Source organism: Gobio gobio, assembly GCF_949357685.1.
Source record: "Gobio gobio genome assembly, chromosome: 3".
NCBI lineage: Eukaryota > Metazoa > Chordata > Actinopteri > Cypriniformes > Gobionidae > Gobio > Gobio gobio.
The window spans coordinates 12940663-12962742 of record NC_137099.1 but is presented as its reverse complement, the minus strand read 5'-3'; the positions used below and the strand labels follow the sequence as shown (position 1 = coordinate 12962742).

The 22080-nt window shown below is 39.1% G+C and overlaps 2 protein-coding genes across 2 annotated transcripts; one reads left to right on the top strand and one right to left on the bottom strand.

The window, feature by feature from the left end:
- Nucleotides 1-269: 269 nt before the first annotated feature.
- fscn1b (fascin actin-bundling protein 1b) lies at nucleotides 270-6754 on the bottom strand. The gene is made up of 5 exons (XM_079811932.1): nucleotides 5838-6754; nucleotides 4984-5140; nucleotides 4323-4444; nucleotides 1826-1996; nucleotides 270-1738 (listed from the first exon to the last, which is right to left on the bottom strand). Exons 1-5 carry the CDS (start codon nucleotides 6664-6666, stop codon nucleotides 1533-1535), a joined length of 1485 nt encoding a protein of 494 aa, XP_079668058.1. The 5' UTR covers nucleotides 6667-6754; the 3' UTR covers nucleotides 270-1532.
- Nucleotides 6755-17291: 10537 nt separating this feature from the next.
- On the top strand, nucleotides 17292-21997 carry actb1 (actin, beta 1). The gene is made up of 6 exons (XM_079811603.1): nucleotides 17292-18451; nucleotides 19376-19502; nucleotides 19929-20168; nucleotides 20537-20975; nucleotides 21072-21253; nucleotides 21350-21997. The coding sequence occupies exons 2-6, from the start codon at nucleotides 19380-19382 to the stop codon at nucleotides 21491-21493; spliced, it is 1128 nt and encodes a 375-aa protein (XP_079667729.1). The 5' UTR covers nucleotides 17292-18451; nucleotides 19376-19379; the 3' UTR covers nucleotides 21494-21997.
- The last annotated feature ends 83 nt before the right edge of the window (nucleotides 21998-22080 follow it).

The following is a 22080-nucleotide window of genomic DNA, read 5'->3' as shown; positions in this document are numbered from 1 at the left end:
AGGTCGAGGTGGGGAGAATTCACAGGAAAATAGTTCAGATACAGAGGTGCATAAGACAAAGAAACAAAGTCTACTCACATTTGCTTCAGAAAATGTAAAATTCAGGTTATAAATGTCATCTCCAAGGCAACAAAACTCTTGCAATGATTTGGGTTATGTTGCACTATGTAAAATAATCAGAAATCGATACATTAACGGCATTATTGCTAACTGATTATAATATGAATTATGTGAGATAATACTTCTACAAAAACAAAGCACACATTGTTACTGTCCAACATTTTTCTTTATTTAATTGTCATGTCCAGTTGCAAATGGCACATAATGAGAATAAAATAAATAAGTTTAAAAAAAAACTGCATTTTCACACCTTAGAAGATCTTATCCCACTAAGGAAGGCACAAACACTTCATCTTTTTCTTCAACACATTCACATGGAAAAGCTTTAGCCGAAAAAGTGCAAATCAACAAGCTGGAGTTACATAAAAAACACTGTTGTTCCTGATGTCAGAACAATGCGGAATACAAGTTGTGTAACCAAAAATGGCCACAAACACCACAAATAACGATTTGACAAACAAATGAATTGCTTTTGACTGACTTTGTGTACGTGTGCGTGAGGAAATCTGAATCTCTCTGATGTGATCAAGGATATTTCTCCAGTATTTTCTAAGCCACGGTGCTGCTATTTAAAACCTGGCCTCGTTACAGAAGTCAGTTCACTCTAAAAATGTTTTTGGGAGCAGGAACAAACCCTATGGCCGAAAGCTCATCTTATGATACACGCCATTTTGCATAAGCAAATTACTGACCATTATGTAATAGCACATTTAGATTCGGGAATTTCCTGGAAACAGCTATTATAAGGAGTGAAATAAGGCCATGAAAGCACTGAGAGGCAATGACAGTGACTTTGCATGATCCTACACAATGTGCATTAAATTGCATAATGTATTGTTGCGTGATTTTGTGAAGTTATGCTAACTGGGATTAAGCAAAGAACAGTTTGTGCAACAATAATCCAGTTTTTTCTATCAGTCTACCATCAATTTGTGCTTCATTAAGGGGAAAGTTCACCCAAAAATGACAACGGTCATAATTTACTCACATTCATGTTGTTCTAAACCTGTATGACTTTCTTTCTTCTGTAGAACACAAAGCAAGATAATTTAAACTCGACTGAAGAAAGTAAGTCATACAGGTTTGCAATGAGTAAATGCTGACAGAATTTTAATTTTGGGGTGAAATACCCAACCCAATCTCACTGTGATTTGTACGTATTTGAATTGGTCGTGAGATAGCGTTGAAATACCCCGTTAATTTAATGACAAGTAATTTGTGCGTTTGTTCATACTTTTACATTCAAATGTGTTAAGCCATTAGATCATGTTGAAATATTTTCGTATGTTGCGTGATATGGACCTTACGTTATTATCTTGTGCTTATGCTGTAGAGAACGTGTTATGTTTAAGTATAGGTTTAAAGAACACACTTTGTTTGTTTGTTTGTGTGTGTCGATTCATGAATGTTTCTCAGTATTCCCACAGTGTTGCATCAGCAGTCGCCTGGCCGCTGGCTTTGAGCACCCCAGCGTGATCTCCCTTAAGATACTTGCCCTCCTTGGTCTTAATGGCCACTTTATTATAATCACAGAACTCAAAGTGGAAAAAGACAGGTGAGCCACTACTGCTAATCACAGAGCCGTCTGCCTCCACCATCCAGTACTTCCCCACCGAGTCTGAGGAGAGCAATTAGAGCATTAGTAACTGTTTACATCCTACCAAAACAGGGAAGGATAAGCAGGTATAGTAACACTATCACTCACCTTTGAGGCTGTAAGCGTTGTTGTTGTACTCTAACTGGAAGACATCATATGATGAGCGGTTTGAATCAAGTGTACCAGTTCCTTGCTTGCGGCAACCAATAAAGCCGTGTTCCCCACGCAGCACTATCAGCGGCCTGTTGATGAGCTTCAACACAAACTCCTCCTGCTCGCCTGTAAAAGAAAACCGCACCAGCTAGGGCATACTCTACATAACCTGTTAGCTGTGATAAATAATCTTGACTTTGCATGATCAAAATTGTTATTAGCACACTTGTTCACACTTGTAGTTTGGTCCTCTTGGTTCTTTTAGTCCGGACCAAAAAAATACAATTTAGGGTGTGTTCACACTTAGTTCGGTTTGCTTAGTTCGTTTGGTCTAGACCAAAAAACATTTAGTCCTGGTCCGCTTAATGTTCACGGTGGCATTTTAAAGGCACAGATATATGTTCACAACCTGATTGGTCGGCTTTTATGATGTATATTTCATGACGGAACTTGCTGAACATCCAAAACAATGCTGTGTGCTGGGCTAAAGTACATAGCCTGCATATGATTGTATTTTGACCAGCTGAGAACTCATGCAGAGCTTATAAAATGTGTAAAGGAGTCAAAACAGTGGCAGGAATCCCTCCATCACACACAGAAACTAAGATCTGCTGCGACGAGACGTGGTTCTGTATCGAACTGTGATGGGCAAACTCTTGACTATGACGCTAAAAAAAAATCATGTTTTTGGTCTGTTTACATGTTCTCTGGTCAGTGATGCATTCATATTTCATTCTAAGTGCACCAGTTTGTTCAAAAACAGACCGAGACCTGGATGGCAGCGTTCACACTTATTCAAATGAACCGCACAAACAGAGCAATCGCATTAGGGTTCGTTTTAATTGAACCAAACATGCCATGTGTGAACACCGCACCCTTAATCCTGGTTCGCTTAGCGTTCACACTGTCATTTGTAACACCGAACCTAAAGATACAAAACAAAAAACAGCTTTTATGACGTATATTTTGTTATGGAACTTACCGAACATCCTAAACAATGCTGTGTGCTGGGCTAAAGTACATAGCCTGCATATGATTGTATTTTGACCAGCTGAGAACTCATGCAGAGCTTATAAAATGTGTAAAGGAGTCAAAACAGTGTCAGGAATCCCTCCATCACACACACAAACGAAGATCTGCTGCGACGAGACGCGGTTCTGTGATGGGCAAACTCTTGACTATGACGCGAAAAAACAAGTATGCAAGTATCATGTTTTTGGTCTGTTTACATGTTCTCTGGTCAGTGATGCGTTCATATTTCCTTCTAACTGCACCAGTTTGTTCAAAAACAGACCGAGACCTGGATGGCAGAGTTCACACTTATTCAAATGAACCGCACAAACAGAGCAATCGCATTAGGGTTCGTTTTAATTGAACCAAACATGCCAAGTGTGAACACCGCACCCTTAGTCCTGGTTCGCTTAGCGTTCACACTGTCATTTGTAACACCGAACCTAAAGATACAAAACAAAAAACAGCTTTTATGACGTATATTTTGTTATGGAACTTACCGAACATCCTAAACAATGCTGTGTGCTGGGCTAAATGCGCTCGCTGTATGTGCGTAGCCTACACTCTAAAAAATGCTGGGTTAAAAATAACCCAAGTTGGGTCGAAAATGGACTAACCCAGCAATTGTGTTTTTTTGGGGGGCGGTAGTGGCTCAGTGGTTCATGTAGATTGTCTACAAACCAGAAGGTTGGTGGTTCAATCCCCGGTTCCACCTGACCAAGTGTCGAGGTGAGCAAGACACCTAACCCCGGCTGCTCCCGACAAGCTGGATGGCGCCTGGCATGGCTGACACCGCCGTCGGTGTGTGAATGAGTGAATGAATGGGTGAATGTGAGGCAATATGTAAAGCTCTTTGGATGGCCATGGGTCTGTTGAAAGCACTATATAAATGCAATCCATTTTAACCCAGTGGTTGGGTTAAATGTTTGCTTAAAACAACCCAATCGCTGGGTTAAAACAACTCAATTGCTGGGTTAGTCCATTTTCAACACAACTTGGGTTATTTTTAAGTTTTAACCCAGCATTTTTTAAAGTGTACTTATAATGGTATTTTGAACAGCTGAGAACTCATAAAGAGCTTATAAAATGTGTAAAGGAATCCCTCCATCACACACACAAACAAAGATCAGATGAGATGAGATGCAGTTCTGATGCCTGTACCGTACATTTTGCTCATTTTTAGGGTCGCATCTTGTGACATCAGGTCCTGTTTTTGGTTCGTTTACACGTCTTTGGTCCATGTTGCGTGCATATTTCTTTCAAACTGCACCAGAGTTTGTTCAGAAATGGACCAAGCCCCATCTTTTCAGCGGTCTCGGACTGATTGTTTGGTGCGCACCAGGGTTCAGATGTCAGCGTTCACGCTCATTCAAATGAATCGCACAAGTTCATTTTAATCAAACCAAACCTGCCAAGTGTGAACACACCCTCAGACACAAACCTGCAGAGTCCACAGCGGCCGCCAGCTGTCCGTTCTTCTTGGCTGCCAGGTATTTACCATTGCTGGCCTTCAGTGCCACTTTTGACCCTTTCCACTCAAGGTCAAAGAAACAACTGGGTGATCTGGGATAAACAGTAGGTGTCATAAAATCAACATGAAAAACAATAGACCCTATTTAATTTTGTAATGTACATTTCTGGTCTTATTGAGCACAACTGAGCGTGTGTACAACTTTAGTTTACAATAAACTTTGCTTTATGTATTGTAAATGCTGTGGCTCTTGGGAAACTTCAACTGTACGTTGCTTGGGATAAAAGTGTGCTAAATGACAAAATGTGAATGTAATAATTCATCAGTGCACATTATCACAAATGTCTTTTTTTATTTGATAAAATAGTATGACCACCACTGAAACTATTTTTTTTCCATTTAAAAGTTAATGGAGAATATATATATATGTTGAGTAAACAGATGACCGTGCAGCATCTAGTCAAGACAAGCTGTTGTGTTTGCATTCCCTGTTGTCTTTATTAATTCCTCTTGCCATATGGTCCACTCAGCAGCAAACAATCTTTCAGACAAACAGGCTAATCTAATACCCTGTGTCTATTATATCTATGTGATTTTCTGCACTTAGGTATGTATAGTTAATTGTTCTTACTTAGTGGAGGCAGAGCATTGAATGGCTCCACTTGAGGTGAGACTCCAGTACTTCCCATTGCAAGATCGGAGGGCACAGCGCTTTGTCTCCCTTTCCATCTCCATCTGAAACACCTCCTGATCGGACTCCTCATCCTGATTGGCTGATAAATCAACCCCTAAAATAGTAATCAGTGTAATTTCAGCACAACTGACAAGGAGAGTAAATTGAATCTATACATAATACATTTGGTGATTAAAAAACAGATATTCTCATAAATCTGTACTATAAAAAGTGAAAATCTGCATCTGATATATTCAAGGGCTGTTTAGCCTGTTTGTCCCTTTAATTGTTTTGTTTTTGATGTATCCTAAAGAGGTCAGGTTGATTCAGGCATATGAAATGTTTTTGGCTTGTATAAAACATATTACCATTTTCACAGTGATAATTGTAATAAAAGAATGCAGGTGTGCAAAGAGAAAACAGGTGAGAAGAGCAGAGTGAATAGGTGCATTATGAATAAAGAAGGTGTAGAGATGATGTTGAATTCACTTCTGCATTAAAATTCAAAACCTAATGATACTTTTTTGCATGCATGCACACACTCTGACACAGATTTCCAGAGCACTAGCTAGCAAGGCAAAACTCAGAGCTGTAACTTTACTTTGGTTTGCTTAGGCAGGACAATCATTTTACAAATGTTGGATATGAAAAACATAAATTGGGCGCCCTGCATGCCCTGGATCAAGGTTTACACAAAAAGAGCCGCCTGGATCAATTTTAATGCTGCAGATGATTTACCAAAAACAAACCGGTTTAATTATGGCCCATAACTATTATTATTATTTATGAATCATGCTGCAATCACAGCTCACCCTGGCGCATGGAGATGTTTCTCTCGTTGCTGGCAGTGAGCACCACTTGACCGTGACTTTGCTCGAGGACAAAAAGCTCATCTTTGCCGACACGCGCGCTCTTGCCAGACTTCATAGTCCCGGTGGGGCCCGTGGGCGCGATGTATTTGCCGGTGGCGTCCCGGAAAGCCACCTTCCCCGCGCGAAATTCCAGCGTGAACCCGGTGCCCGTGCCCGGTTTGGCAGTCAGGCCACCGCTGCACGTGAGGAAGCGGTTGTCGGCGGTCTGCAGATGATACCGGTGGTCCAGGTACACGAGCGTGAGCAGCGAGTCCACACCCCACGGCACGTCGCGGTTCACGGCAAGCTCGTTCCTCTCGGCGCACAGGTGCGCGTACCGCTTGCGCGAGATGCTGTACACGTTCACCTGAGGATGGACAGCCAGGTGCACGTTCCATTTCTCCGCAGGAGAGATGCTTTGCGCAAAGCACGAGATCCGGTCCTCGGTCCCGCCCAGGTAGCGCGCGTGGGGCTCGGACTGCAGGGACCACTGGCCGTCGTCGTGGGCGATCACAAGGAACCGACAGTCCGGGCCAGGCTGCTCGCTGTCCGCGGTCACGTTGCCGTCCTTGTCGGTGGCGAGGTATCGACCCAGGTGGCTTTTGATGAACACGGCATTGGAGTCTCCGTGGTCTCCGGACTGCTCCAGTGTCCACACCTGCTTTTTCTTCATGGAGCTCGCGGAGGCGTTGATTTTAAAACCAAACGTCTCCGCTGTCAGATATTTGTTACCGGCGTTTATTAGCCCGAACCGAATCACCAAAGTCTCGCCTAATCCTTCCGAAGCCATGCTGGAGCTGTTTAGACGTTACGGTTCGGTGAGAATCGGTGAGCAGCGGTTCCGAGGAGTGGGTGTGACGAGTGATAAACACGATGGCGCGTGAGAGAGAGAGAGAGAGAGAGAGAGAGAGAGAGAGAGAGAGAGAGAGAGAGAGAGAGAGAGAGAGAGAGAGAGAGAGAGAGAGAGAGAGAGAGAGAGAGAGAGATGCTGATGCTGATATGTAGGCTGTAGCCTATGTAATTTTTTGAGGCGTGTTGCTTTTTTATTCCACACTCAGAAGCATAATTGAACTGGCCAGATGTTTGCGCCACTTGATTTACTCTAATAAAATGCAAAGACTAGAACCGCTACCTTCCCACGTCATCTCGCTGCTGTTGCTATGGGAAGAATTGAACGGTTCTAAATTAAAGTGCCTTCCCTTGTGAAAAAAAGAAGTGCACTTTAAAAAGAGTAGCCTACTTATTATAGGAATAATAGGCTATAGGCCGACTTTATATTAATTGTGCGAACTGAATATAGCCTCATGTTTTCTGACAAATTGTGACAATTATTGTGCATAATATTTACATCAAAATAAGAATCCGTTATAGGCCGTTTAAATTTAGAGGCTATTAAATACAATTAGTTTAACTGAAGTAGACTACAATTTGTAATTTCATAGGCCTAATTAGGCTACTTCGATTGTTTTTTAAACATATGGTTAGCCAGCTAGCTACTGACAACCATTTATGGTAAATAGCTCATTTGTATCACTTGTGTCATGTCATTAAAACATATTTGTAATTTGTAGCCTATGTTGGAGTTGTAAGTTAGTAGCCTACGTTTAAAACTTGCTAAAAATGTTACTGCCGTTAAATAATATAGCTACAATCAAGTTTATTAGCTCAAGCGTGCTTTAAAGCATGACAAAAGATTAAATCATGTTTTAAAATGTAGGTTTATTTAGTTAAAAACAATTAATTTTACATTATTACATACACCTACGTTACATTTCATTTAATTAATAGCCTATTACATTTGCAATTACAAATTTAGCCTTTTGAGATTTGAAGATCACATTCAATTAAATGTAGTGCACTTCTTTTGCACAAGAAATATCTTGTTGTGAGTAAACTCACAATCTTTTCAATGTTAGGCTACTCATCGGAAAAAAATCGGGGTTTTTTTCAGCTAAATAAAGTGTTTTGACTGTTTTACTTGACAAGTGTTTGTTCTGTCAATGCAACTTATTATTACTTTTAAAACTGGAAGACTATGGAACTGGGGTGCATGGGACACTTGAAGAGATCTGCAACAGCTATCAACCTGTAGCTTTCGACTGAGGTGTTGAGCTGGGCCAGTAGCCGACAGTAGATAGGAAACCAGCGGTTGCGACTGTAAGCGCGGCCAGAAGGGGGCGCTTATCGTGTGCTCTGTGTAGGTTCTAACGCCCCAGTAAACTCATGATAACATTCAACTATAAAGGCACCGTTGTTCAAATGTGATGTTAAATCAAGGTCAATAAACCCTAGGGTCTTTCTCAAAAAATATAGTCCAAAAATAATGAAATTTTTTTAACATTGGATAGTTACATTATCATTAAAAAAAATGTATTTGCAGTGCGGATGTCCCCCGAAGATTTCCTCTGCTCATCAGAAGTAAGGATAAAGGAAGCAGAGACTTGCCAGGTTATTTTCAGGGCAAGCTGCAGCTTTCCTCTTCCTCTTGTAAAAGACAGGATATTGATTCAGTCCTTTATGCGCATGCTGACTGTTTGATGGAAATGAAATCTCTTGATGGAAATTTAACCTCTTAAGACCCAGGAAAACAAAGTGTTTTGAATTTAGTATTTTTTCATGTCATTACATTGTTTAGAGCATAAGAAACAAAAGGATGTTTTTTTTTTTTTGAAAAACAAATATTTTATTCATAGATATTTTATTCATATGTTATAAGCAGACATAAGTTGACAATGGGACTCAGTTGTTCAAAAAATAAAATTACATGGCATGACGTATAGGAAAAAACAATGGGATTTTCTTTTCACCAATTAATTTTCAGGTTTCAGGATTTTTTTAACCAAACTTTGTCTAAAGATAATTCTCAACTGTGTTATGAAAGATAACATAATTAATTGATATACATTTTTACTTTATGCAATATGTGGGAAAATGGCCATAAGCGGGTTTTCCCATTCAATGCAATGTATCTGTATTTAATTTGCATATCAATGTGATCTTGGAGCAACATGTAATGACAAAAGAAGTGTAGTAATGGGAGTAATTTAGCAACATTTACATAACTTTATAGGAACATTGATCTTTTCTTTCCCTATTCACCTGTTGTGTCTCCCAAAATGCCTGATAAACATGCTTTAAGTCCCAGTGTCCTCTATTGAGGATGTGTATGCCCTGTTTTGTAACAGAAAGTCATATTTTTCAATATAACAAACCACTTGAAAATTAGTTAGATTTAAATGATAATTACAAAATATTACAAAATATGATAATATTTCCATAAGAGTGCTATACATTTAATCATTCAGACATTTTTATAGACCAAGGAGAAGTTGTTGGCCTGGTGAAACATCAAAATGGTATATAAAAAGTGCTCTTTACAGGACACCCAGACTTAAAACTGTGACAACCGAAAAATTACTAAAATATAATGTCCTCGTATGAGGACAGTGGCACCCAGGAGGATAAGAGGTACAATTATTGATTGCAATAAAGGGATAGTTCATTATTTATGTGTTATAGCCTAACCAGACATTGTGTTTGGTGTTGCTAATTTTATTAAACAAAATCCAGGTAATCACACAACACAATACATATTTTTATACTGGCAGATATAGAAGTAAAATTCAGGCACAAATATAATTAACATTAAATGTTATAATATTTGTGTTTAAATTAACATTACAGGAACACATTCAAGTGGGACTTTTTTATGGACTTCAAAAACACAGCAACAATTACTGCCATTATAAAGTTTGGAAGAGCCAGGACCTTTTTAATATAACTCTGATTTTATTAGTCTGAAAGAAGAATGTCATATACACCTAGGATGAAGGGTGAGTAAATCATGGGCTAATTTTCATTTTTGGGTGAACTATCCCTTTAAATAAAATTAAAAAATGATTGTGATTAAATAATAAACAGCACTAAACATTACACAAACCATGCAGTGTATCAATTCTTGATACAGCTTGACTAAACAAATATTTAATATTTAAGCTTGAATTGGTTTTGTTTTATTTCTTTGGTAACACTTTACAATAAGTTCCAGAAGTTAATCCATATATTAACTAACAATAAGCAATTTGTTTACAGTATTTTTTAATCTTTGTTAATGTTAGTTAATAAAAAACAACTCATTTTTAGTTCATGTTAGCTCAGATCCAATAATTAATATTATTAGATAAAACTTTTGATTTTAATAATGTATTAGTAAATGTTTAAATCAATATTAATAAAAGCTTTAGAAGTCATTTTCACTGTCTGGTACCCTTTAAAAAGTTTCTAATTTGTACTATTTAGGTAATAATATGTAACCTTTTGGTAACTATACTTTTGAGGTACTAATATGCACCCAGTGACAGCTACTGCCCTAACGCTCAAATCAAACAAATTAGTTCAAACAAATTAACTTTTATGAGTATTTAACTCTCTTTTTCTTTTGAGTTCACAAAACTGACACATTTTAAGTAATCTGAATTCTTTCATTGTTTTGAGTTTTATGAGGTTGTTTCTTTTAATTTAGACTAACTTAAAGGAGCTGTATGTAGGACTGTGGCCAAAACTGGTACTGCAATTACTTTCAAATTACTGAAGAGCGGTGTATCCCTCTCCCCCTCCCCCTGACTCGAGGCTGCCAGATAGGCTGCAGGATCCAGCAGGAACGTAGGCTGCTACACGGAGCTTTCAATGGCAAGTGACGAGTCCTACACAGTACGTTTTTTTCTTTCTGTTAATTATGTTTATGCTTCAAGAGAGATGTTTTGTGAAGTAATTATGAATCGCAATTTACTTATGGCGATTAGCCAAATATAATCGTAAATATGAACACTCGTACATTCCCACATGAAAAAATACTATAGTAAATTATAGTAAAATTACAGCAAAGCTAAATAACATTAGCAATGGTCTTACAGGTCAACTTGCAGCATGTTTTGTCCACTATATATGCGAAGAACGAATGACGAATATGAGGTAACGTTAGGCTACGGTCTCAAATACGTTTTCACATTGCCATAATAGGCGTGCTAAAGTTGTTTTCCTCAGCGTCTCAGCATAATGACAGAGAAACGGGCTCTGATAATGCATTACTAATGTTAGCAATGACGACTCGCCGTTTTTATTTACCAAACAATTCCTTTATACCTTTTCAATTCAATGACCCACCTCCTCCATCTGCGCTAACCTAACGTTACTTTGCACGAACATGCATAACTTTGTTCGACTGTCATGAATATTTGAAATGTCCATTTACATTAAGTACAAGTTAGCCAAACATAGATGAACCTTACCTGTCCAGGAGAAAATTAGCAACGTTGGCATCAGTCTTCAAATTATTCTCCGTTTTCAGCCGTCTACATCTTTCAAAGGCATCTCCTATACAAATCCTTGTTTTATTTCGGACACTGTCACAACGTTTTTCTGATTCATAACGAGGTCGTTTAGGTTTCGTAAAGTTAGACATTGTTTATCCAAAACGTTTGTAGCTGCAGCTGTGGTAACTAGAGCAGAGCTGGCAACCCGAATGCAGAAACACTACGGACTTCGTGATTGGTAGACAGGTGGAGGGTGGGGCTTCAGGCATGACACAACATGTCAACATCAACATCGGTTGAGGGCTGCAACTTCACTTTTAAAATGACAATATCTTGGCCGGACAACCGTTGTCAGTGATATAAATATTTGAAATTAACATGATTTCTTAATGTCTAGTGACATATCAGGGCCATTTTATGATTAATTGAAATACATTTCTTACATACAGTTCCTTTAAATGTAATCGTAACTGGCCTTAGATTTCTATTTCCCAGCATGCTTTGCTGTGACACTCAAAAGGGACAGTAAATGGCAAAATTAAGAGTTATATTATGTTTTTTTTGTGTGTGCAAGTGTTATGCTATGCTAATGCTACCAAAGCTTTATGTTACAAATTAGCAATTTATAGAGTAAGCTAGTCAAGTTTCCACTACTAAAATCTTTAGATTACATGGTATTTTTAAGTTAAATTTATGAATTCGCTGATATTTGAAGTTCAGAGCAATTCAAATGTATGATTACAAAATAAAAAATATGCAAGTTCTGATTACTTCAAGCTGCTGTTCGTAACTTTTTTTTGTTATAGATTTACAAAAAATTATATAATGAGAATGTACAACATGAATCTGTTTTCCAAACCGTGTTTTTGTCTTACCCTGATTCATTATGGTACACATATAAGTGTTTATATTGGGACTATTTCAGAACCGCTGCGGAGGAGCACAGTCCCTGCGTGACTCGCCATAGACATAAACAGAGAGAAGTAGCTCCGGCTGCAATGTTCTTCCGCAAGACGCATGCAGTTCTGTTACTGCTAGAGCGCAAAAAGTTACAGACTGCAGCTTTAAACTTTACATTTCTTAACTTAAAATTTTGATGTAACTGATTGTCTCAATATTTCAATTTATTCAGGTTTACAGTGTAATGTAGTTAACTAACTTTAACAAAGGGATGCCATTCACGTTAATGTTGATATCTTAACATCTAGAGTTTTAAGATATCACAAATTCTTTCAATTTTTTTATAAGTAAACATTCATAGTTGTAATAGTGAAGACGGACATACTGAAAAAGGCCATTGACAATATGCAATATGACAGTAATCTTGAGCTTCCTTTTGTATTTTTTTTTCCTGGGGAAAAAGGAACTAAGTGCATTTTGTGGAACAAACACACTAATGGATCAAGATGAAGCATCTCTTGGACAAGAATGAAATGTTACCATATTTACACTAACATGATGCCCCTAAACACAACACAGCCTAAAGTAAACCAGAAAAACAGCTATGTTTAGGATGCATTCATACAGAAGAAGCTAATTAAACCAGCTTCATTTAATCTCTTAATGAGCTGAACTCTTGTGTGGCTCAGAAATACACATTTTCGACTTGCTTGCAGGCTTCCAGACTGATCTCTCAATTCAAAATCAGCATTGACTGAGTTTTGCACATAATCTCTGCTAATGAAGCAGTGTAAATCTCTCGATTTAATGAAGTTCATCTGTCAAACCCAACTAATGAAACCATTAAGTGAAAATAACATCCCAAAATATATCATGCTGAAAGCTATTTTGTTTTTGTTTTTTTTCTCCCCAATAACTCAAAAAGTAAGTAGCAGAAAATATCAGTATAAATATTGTTGATGTACAATGTGGCAGGTTTCTCACTTTGAGGTTAAGATTCTTTGTTGGTATTTACATTTTTGTAAACGTCAACTCGCACCATTAAAACCTTTTTGTCCAAAGACCTCAAAGAATGAAATTCAGAAACACAGGAATGTCCTGTTGTCTGTTGGGGATTTGTGCCCATGATAAGGCAGGAATTCAATGCATCTTTAGAATGCCTGTTGAAAGTAAACCCATCTGTGTGTCATGACAGTGTCCTTGCATACATTCTTGCATGATCTTCATACTCAGACTCAACAGCTCTCTCTGCTGATGATAATGAAGAAGTTGAAACTCAAACTCTTTTTGTAACTGTTTTCGATTGTAATATATTTTTATGAGCTGGATTTTCAGCATCATACTCCAGTCTTCAGTGTCACATGATCCTTTAGAAATCATTATAATATGTTTAAACATTTCTTAACATATCTTATTATTTTTGTGTGATAATTTTTTTAGTATTTCAGCATTTGCTTGAAATAGAACTTTTGTAACACTATAAATGCCTTTACTGTCACTTTTGATCAATTTAAAGGGATAGTTCACCCAAAAATGAAAATTACCCTGCATGATTTACCACATTCTTCTTTCAGACCAATACAATCGGGGTTATATAAAAAATGTCTTGGCTCTTCCCAGCTTTATAATGGAAGTGAATTGCAGCCCAAAATTTGAAGCCCAAAAAAGTGCATCCATCCATTATAAAAGTAATCCACATGGCTCCGGGGGGGTTATTAAAGACCTTCTGAAGCGAATTGATGGGTTTTTGTAAGAAAAGTATACATATTTAACACGTTATAAAGTAAAATATCTTGCTTCCGGCAGACCGCCTTGCGTATGCAAGTTGCAACTTATGAAGACAGTGTAACTGGCGCGACGATGATGTCAGACGTAGCATAAAGGCCTAAACACATTGAGTCCGAAATTCGCATGCAAAATTTTCGCGCGTCAAAAAATTAATTTGACCTCATGTTATGTCAATCACGCTTGCACACTGCCTCCGAAACTTTCGTCCGTCAAAAAAACATTCGGAACAGGTTCCATTTTCTGTGTTTTTTGCATCCGTTTTTCCCATCTACAGTGCTGATGCCCAACCTAAAACTGCTGGCAATGGGGTGAATGAATCGCCAGTGCTCAGATACCTACAATTATATATACAAAAATATTATTATATCACAGCTATAATTATAGCACACCAAGTCCCTGTAAACCGTGTGTGTGTGTGTGTGCGCGCGCGCGCATCCATACTGCCAGTCTCTGTTCAGGATCAATTGATTCACGGAGATTGGTGGTCTTCTTTTTAATATGTGGCTCCAGTATCGCTAGCAAAGCATCAAACGGAGCCACTGACATTCTAAAGTAAACTTTGAATCAGTCTGGATAATCCCGCAGCTCCTTGATAAGGAGGTGGAACTCTCCTTCCTCTCTACGCGATCGCAGGAGTGGATGGACCCAATATTTCCTCTTTCTTTTTCTCTTTTTAAGAGGACAAAAAAATCATCCTCACTACTTGAAGACGTCATTTTGTATTATTTTGCGTTTTTTTCCCCGTAAGCATTCATTAATACGCATCGGACTCAGTGTGCAAGGTCTCTTTGCGTGACTAATTTGTCGGATCACGAATACGAAAAAACCGCATGCGAAAATGTCGGTGAAAACTTAGTGTGCAAAGGCCTTAAGCGTTTTGAACAGCAAGAGGCATTACATTTTCTTTTTAAGTTGATTACAGAAGGCCGTCCGCCGGAAGCTAGATATTTTACTTTATAAAGTTTTAAATATGGATATTTTTCTAACACAAACCCATCAATACGCTTCTAAAGGCCTTTATTAACCCCCCCAGAGCCATATGGATTACTTTTATAATGGATGGATGATGAAAATTAAAGATATTTCCATCCCATCTTAACATTTAGAGAGTACTAAAATTGAGAATCTGATTTACATGATTGCATTCATCTGCAAGAAGTAAAACTGAATCTTTTTTTTAATGTGCCTGAGTTTGTGCGTGTTCTGACACATATACATTCCTGAAATGACAGCGAGTGACCACCCTCTTTTCCTTATTTAGTGTGTACAAGCAGAGAGCTTATTTTGAACATTATATAAGCTGAGTTGCATTTAATGAAGTACTTGAGCTCCTTGCCTGTCTGATGTATCGTCATGTAGACAGCATGAAGTTGGCTTCTAACACATATCTCAAATTCAAAGCACTGCGCTCTGAACCACTCTGAGGGAGTTTAAGTCGGACTGAAACATTGGAAATACCTGGGAAAGGTTACCTGTGGACAACAAACATTGAGGTTATATCATGAGGCAAGGACCTTATTACTCACAAGATCAATCATGCTTAGTTTCCTTTTGTCAGCCTCAGTCATTTTGGTTATATTTCCATATTAGGAGTATACCTGTTCCCATTGCTTAAAGAGAGCAGCATCCACCAGTCCATCCCATCAGACCTTTGTGTGAGAGTGTGTTACCTGTCAATGTTTCCATATAGGGTACTCTAGGTCTGATGGGTGGAGACAGTCAGTTTAGGCCACTTATGGTGTTTCTGTGTGTAATCTTATTGTGTTTTTCTATTCTCCATATGTTGAATACAATAATTGATTGTTTGTTTGTTTTTTGAATGAGAGACATATCATGAATAAGTGCAATGACAGCAGAGAGAGAAGCAGAGAGTCCCAATCACTCTTTCTAATTTCCGCTTTAAGGAGTCACGTGACCTCGCCTTGGCTCCAAAGTACAATACCATGTGACTCATCCAGAGATTGCCTTATAAGGAGATTGGCTGAATATCTCTTAAAGGGGCACTGAACAAACTGTCTTTGTAAACAAGACACAACAGAAAGGTCATCTCTTTCCTTTTTATTGTGCAGCGTGACATGTTTGATCCCTGTATATGGCTATACGGAAGAAAACTTTTCATTTAGCTCTGTGTGCATGTTGGTACCCTCCATCACAATAAACATGCCCTTATGTCAAAACAGCTGCTCAAACTAATAAATGAATGAACAATCACACTTTGCAAGCTTACCAACCAGTTTATACGCTAGCATTATTTCCGAGAGTTGACCAAATTAAGTTTGGCTTACTTTATATTTCCTCTCTGCTACGCGCTTCTGCGACTTCCTTTCACATTTTGTCACATGCTGTAGCAGTAATACTTTAAGTCGTCTATCGCTCTTCCACTTCCTCTTTCTGTTTGAAACATCCTTATAAGGGCTTCAGTAATCTGCTGATGAGAGAAACAATATGTGATCTAAAACTGATAAAACAACATCATAAACACACACATACGCCATTCATATTAATCTTAACCATTGGAGTCATGGACCCCCCACACCCTAAACAAGAAGGTGATACTCACACACCCAGGAAACAACTAATGCTGTACCATACATCACTTTATAAAAATGTTGTGGCAATAGGTTGTAATGACTCATTCACCTAAGTGCTTATCTATTCTTTATGGCTCAGTGAGCTATAGCTGTAACGTTAAGATTACACAGTTGAGTCACTTGTTCAAAATTCAGTGTTAATATTGTGCACATCATGTTTGGTTGGGGGTGGGCAGGTGTATTGGGTATCACTGCTGTTAGAAGAAGCATTCCAGCCATCTATTGATGACAAGCTGCTTTTATTACTTGACCAAACACTACACTGTGGTGGCATACTGATACTTCAAATATATAGCTCCTGAATAGTTCCTTAACATAAAATACACAATTTGGTTGTCTTTTTAGTTCAACGCTGATAAGATAAGACAAGAAACGAAGAGAACCCCAGTCAAAACATGTTGCTACGTGTCTCAGATTGCCCATTGCTGAAGGCGACATACATATAACAGGGATTTTCACCTATTTATGGCACAAAAAGCATTGACCAGTAAAGGACTAACATATAGTTCCACTGTAAAATCCCAATAAATCAATATGGGGTCTCATTTAAGTAGTATAAGAATATTTTGTATAGCATTTTGATGACATTTGGGGCTAATACCAAGTGTTACTTTAAGCAAACTAATAATAAGTTAGCCAGTGTAACCCTGGGAAATCTTCAAAACGACATTTAGGAAACATTTAAGACACAAACTGATATTTAATATATAAATATTATTGTAACAAAGCATGTAAAATGCGAGCACGCTCATGATCTGTCTAATGCAGCAGCAGTGTGAAACGTAATCGGTTATGACGTATTACGCAAAAGCCGGGTACACACAGGAAGTGTCCGGTTCAGGCGAGCAACATGCCCTTGTTTTCTATCCCCTGCTTTGCAGACAACCCGATATTCCAACATTAGTAGATCTTACATACTTCTTATCAACGATCTATACAGGAGACACCGGTCCCAACGAGGATCGTCAACATTTCATTAATTTCTGAATGACTCCTGAAGCATCCACAGACTGCAGCTTTAAATTCTATTACAAACGGCAAACGGATCCAAAGCATTGTGCACAAAAGTGATTCATTTGAAACAGTGCGACAGTGACGGTTTTAATATCGATTTACAGTTGATTTTACAAATGGTGATGAGAAATGTCTGCACTTTAAATGAGAGCCACGCCCACGTAGTTCATCTAATCCAAACTGGCCTAATAAAATGAATTAATCGCATAGATGAACAATAAATGTCTTTTTATGAACTGTTCCTGAATAAATCGCTTTTAACTATTTTATGTCAAATGATGACTGAAAAGTAAAGCGGCAGTATGTTCAATAATGCTTTTCTGATCTAACTCGCATTATAGGTTACTAGACTATGGTCATTTACAGTGCAATAACATACATTAAATACAATACACTTATATAAAGTTGAACTAACATAAGGGAAATATGTCGTAATACCAGGCCATGTCCTGTCATATCTGCAACCTGATTAAAGGCTTATTTAAATGTATTTGTTCCATCGTTAGTTTCAGTGAACTAGTATTAGCGACCTGTTCGGTCGCTATGTAAATGTATTTTAAAAAATTAAGCCACAAAGTAATCATCCTACTCTCAATCGTAAGGACAGTTTTACTGCACCCAATTCCGAATTATTGAAATATTCTTACTTCAGTGATATTTATGGCTATGTGGTATTAAAATGACTTTTAATTTCTTACTTTTTTCAAATATTTCTGCCTTTTCGAATAGCTCTGCCATACATTATTTCAACTCAGTCAGAACTTGAATTTCAAGCAACTAGATTGAAACTCGCCAAGTGGACGACGGCTGGCCAATCAGATCGCTCGATGCCGAAAGTTTACCTTATATGGAAGGAGCCGGCCGCTACGCCGGGTATAAAACTGTGACCCACCTCACACATAGTATTGTGAGTTTTCAGTGCACGCTGAGAAGATCTTCCCCTTATTCACAATAACCTACTAATACACAGGTAAGACTGCCTTTATTGTTATAGTATTGTATTTAGTATCGTTTTGATATTGGTAATGGCGTTGGTTGTAGGTTTACTTTTTAATGCTTAAACTACGCATTTCAGTTCATATTGGTAATGTGTGCGTGACTTGACTTTTAATTAACTTAAACTGTGTGACTTTTTTTGTGGGTTTTTACACCTCTGCTCTTAAGGCTATAAATATTCAGCTTTTTCTAAATATTTTAGCAGCAATTCTAGCTTTCTTAGCTGAAAAGACTTAACCGTCAAGCTTCCTTTTGTAACTAGAGGGGCTTAAATCCACTCGTTGGGTGTAAAATACGTTAATTGGTTCCTTTAAATTAATGGAATTAAATGTGGATTTAGTGGCGTTGTGTCGGTGTTCGCAGTTTGAATGGTGGGTGTGGCTACTCTAAAGCATTAACCGGCATCTCTATCCGTTTGGTTCGTTACAGTGAGGTCTAAATGGTTTTTAAAATTGTTTAAAGTTTCTTGATGTGCAATGAACTTCACAGGCTTGTTATTCCTAATCACTAAATTGCATAGCAAAGCTTGTCCTATCTGCTGAAATGCCTGCGTTACAATTGCTTTTGACAAAAGAGGTTTATTTTTCAAGCATCAGGATTATAATGATGGTCGTTTGGTAAAGCGCTTATCTCGGCCTTTGAAACTGGGAGTGGTCGTGTCCGTTGGTCTGATTCCACGCGCTGAATCGGCGGCATTGAGCTGCTCGAACTTATTGCCATATAAGGCAATAGTGAGACTGCCTGACCACTTCCTTTGTCTCAAATCGCTTGGTTTCAACCAGGTTTCAACCCTGCGCCTTTGCGCCGCCTACTGGCCAGTCGTGCCTCAAGCATCATCGCCGCCTATAAGAGAAACTAAGAATTGCACCTATTTTAACGATTTAATTCTTTTCTGTAGAGCCATGGATGAGGAAATCGCCGCCCTGGTCGTTGACAACGGATCCGGTATGTGCAAAGCCGGTTTTGCTGGAGATGATGCCCCTCGTGCTGTTTTCCCTTCCATTGTTGGCCGACCCAGGCATCAGGTGTGTAGTATTTTTATTAAATGTTAGAAACGATCATGCTGAAATGTAGCATTTAAAAACCGGCTGCATTATAGTGAACATTTCAAGTTAAATATTCAGTGTTTTTTATGCAGCTTCACTGTAACTGACAGGAAGACCGTTAATGTTGCATAATTTATAACTACTTCAATTTCAGCTGTAAAGCAGCTCTACAGATGGTAGTGTCAAAGCACAATTTAATTAATTAAGTGGTGTTAATGTTGCAAAGTTCTGAAACCACTTAAACAGCTTTACTTACAATAGTGTTATCTAAATCGAACAACTTGAACTGTCAGATTTTTCTGAATGCAACAGTCCTTTAAACCTGTATGCCTTTGAAAGATTTCTCTGCACTTCCTCATTGCTAAGTAGTAAGTTGGTGCCTAATCATTATTTATCTTTCTCTAGGGAGTGATGGTTGGCATGGGACAGAAGGACTCCTATGTGGGAGATGAGGCTCAGAGCAAGAGAGGTATCCTGACCCTTAAGTATCCTATTGAGCACGGTATTGTGACCAACTGGGATGATATGGAGAAGATCTGGCATCACACCTTCTACAATGAGCTGCGTGTTGCCCCTGAGGAGCACCCTGTCCTGCTTACCGAGGCTCCCCTGAATCCCAAAGCCAACAGGGAGAAGATGACACAGGTGTGTTGACTTATTCATAAGATTCCTACTGCTTTTTTGACTTGTTCCCTTTGTTCATTTTCTCTTCCATCCACTTCCTCTCAGGCGCTCTGTCCTCTCCCATGATCTCCTGTTAGGAGATTAAAAAGGTTTATCCATCTTTGCTGCCCCCCCCCCCCCCCCTCCTCCTCCTCCCTTTTCTTGTATGCTAGCTTTTCTAATACTACTTACTATCACTGTCCCGAGTGTGAACCATATCAGCATGGTGTGCCAGGGAGCTTTCCTGCCTGATATTGCTCCCTTAACCATGTATTGGTTTGGGTGTGGCTGCATTGGAAGTGTCTAAAGGGAGTTATTTTTATTTAAACCTCTTTTGCTCTTTCCTACAGATCATGTTTGAGACCTTCAACACCCCTGCCATGTATGTGGCCATCCAGGCTGTGCTCTCCCTGTATGCTTCTGGTCGTACCACTGGTATCGTGATGGACTCTGGTGATGGTGTCACCCACACCGTGCCCATCTATGAGGGTTATGCTCTTCCCCATGCCATCCTGCGTCTGGATCTGGCTGGTCGTGACCTGACAGACTACCTGATGAAGATCCTGACTGAGCGTGGCTACAGCTTCACCACCACGGCCGAGAGAGAAATTGTCCGTGACATCAAGGAGAAGCTGTGCTACGTGGCCCTGGACTTCGAGCAGGAGATGGGAACCGCTGCCTCCTCTTCCTCCCTGGAGAAGAGCTACGAGCTTCCTGACGGGCAGGTCATCACCATTGGAAATGAGCGTTTCCGTTGCCCTGAGGCTCTCTTCCAGCCTTCCTTCCTGGGTGAGTTTCATACTTTGCATTAGACTGGACTGTGCGTTAATCAATCCCTGTATCAACTGGTTTAGTATGATGGCTAACTTTGTTTCCTTTATCCAGGAATGGAATCTTGCGGTATCCACGAGACTACCTTCAACTCAATCATGAAGTGTGACGTCGACATCCGTAAGGATCTGTATGCCAACACAGTGCTGTCTGGAGGTACCACCATGTACCCTGGCATTGCTGACCGCATGCAGAAGGAAATCACCTCCCTTGCTCCTTCCACCATGAAGATCAAGGTGATGCACCATAAATGCATGCGACTATGTAACTGAGACAAAGTTAAGTTTGCTTGCAATGGTTAAAGATGAGCTAACATCTCTCTTCTCTTGTAGATTATTGCTCCCCCTGAGCGCAAATACTCCGTCTGGATCGGTGGCTCCATCTTGGCCTCCCTGTCCACCTTCCAGCAGATGTGGATCAGCAAGCAGGAGTATGATGAGTCTGGCCCATCCATCGTCCACAGGAAGTGCTTCTAAACAGAACTGTTGCCACCATAAATGGCCATGCAGTAGGATTCAATCGAACGACCAACCTAAACCTCTCGAACAAGATGACATCAGCATGGCTTTTGCTCTGTATGGCGCATTGACTCAGGATGCGGAAACTGGAAAGGGAGGTAGTTGTCTTGCAGGGGGAGAAGCTTTCCCCGAGAGGACTTCAATGTACATTTCTTCTTTTTAGTCATTCCAAAAGCGTCTACCACTTTGCCCTCATCACAGTGGGCACACATGACCTTTGTTATAGTGTTTATGTAAATTATGTACTCAATACATGTTTTGTTTTTCTTTTTTGTACTTCAGCCTTAAACTTGGTCCAGTTTGTTATTGTTGCAATGATGGGGAAAGCTTTACCTTAAGTGAATATCTTGCAGGACTCCCCTAGGGTATGTGAATGAGGGACAATCCCTTGCGTCTGTAAGCCAGGGTGTCTCTGTACACTGACAAGTAAACCCAAATAAAACGTGCACATGTAAAACCACACACTGTCTACTGTCTTCAGCTGATTTTGCTCTGGTTTTGAAGTGACTTGCCCAAACTGTTTTGATTTAGCCTTCATATTATAA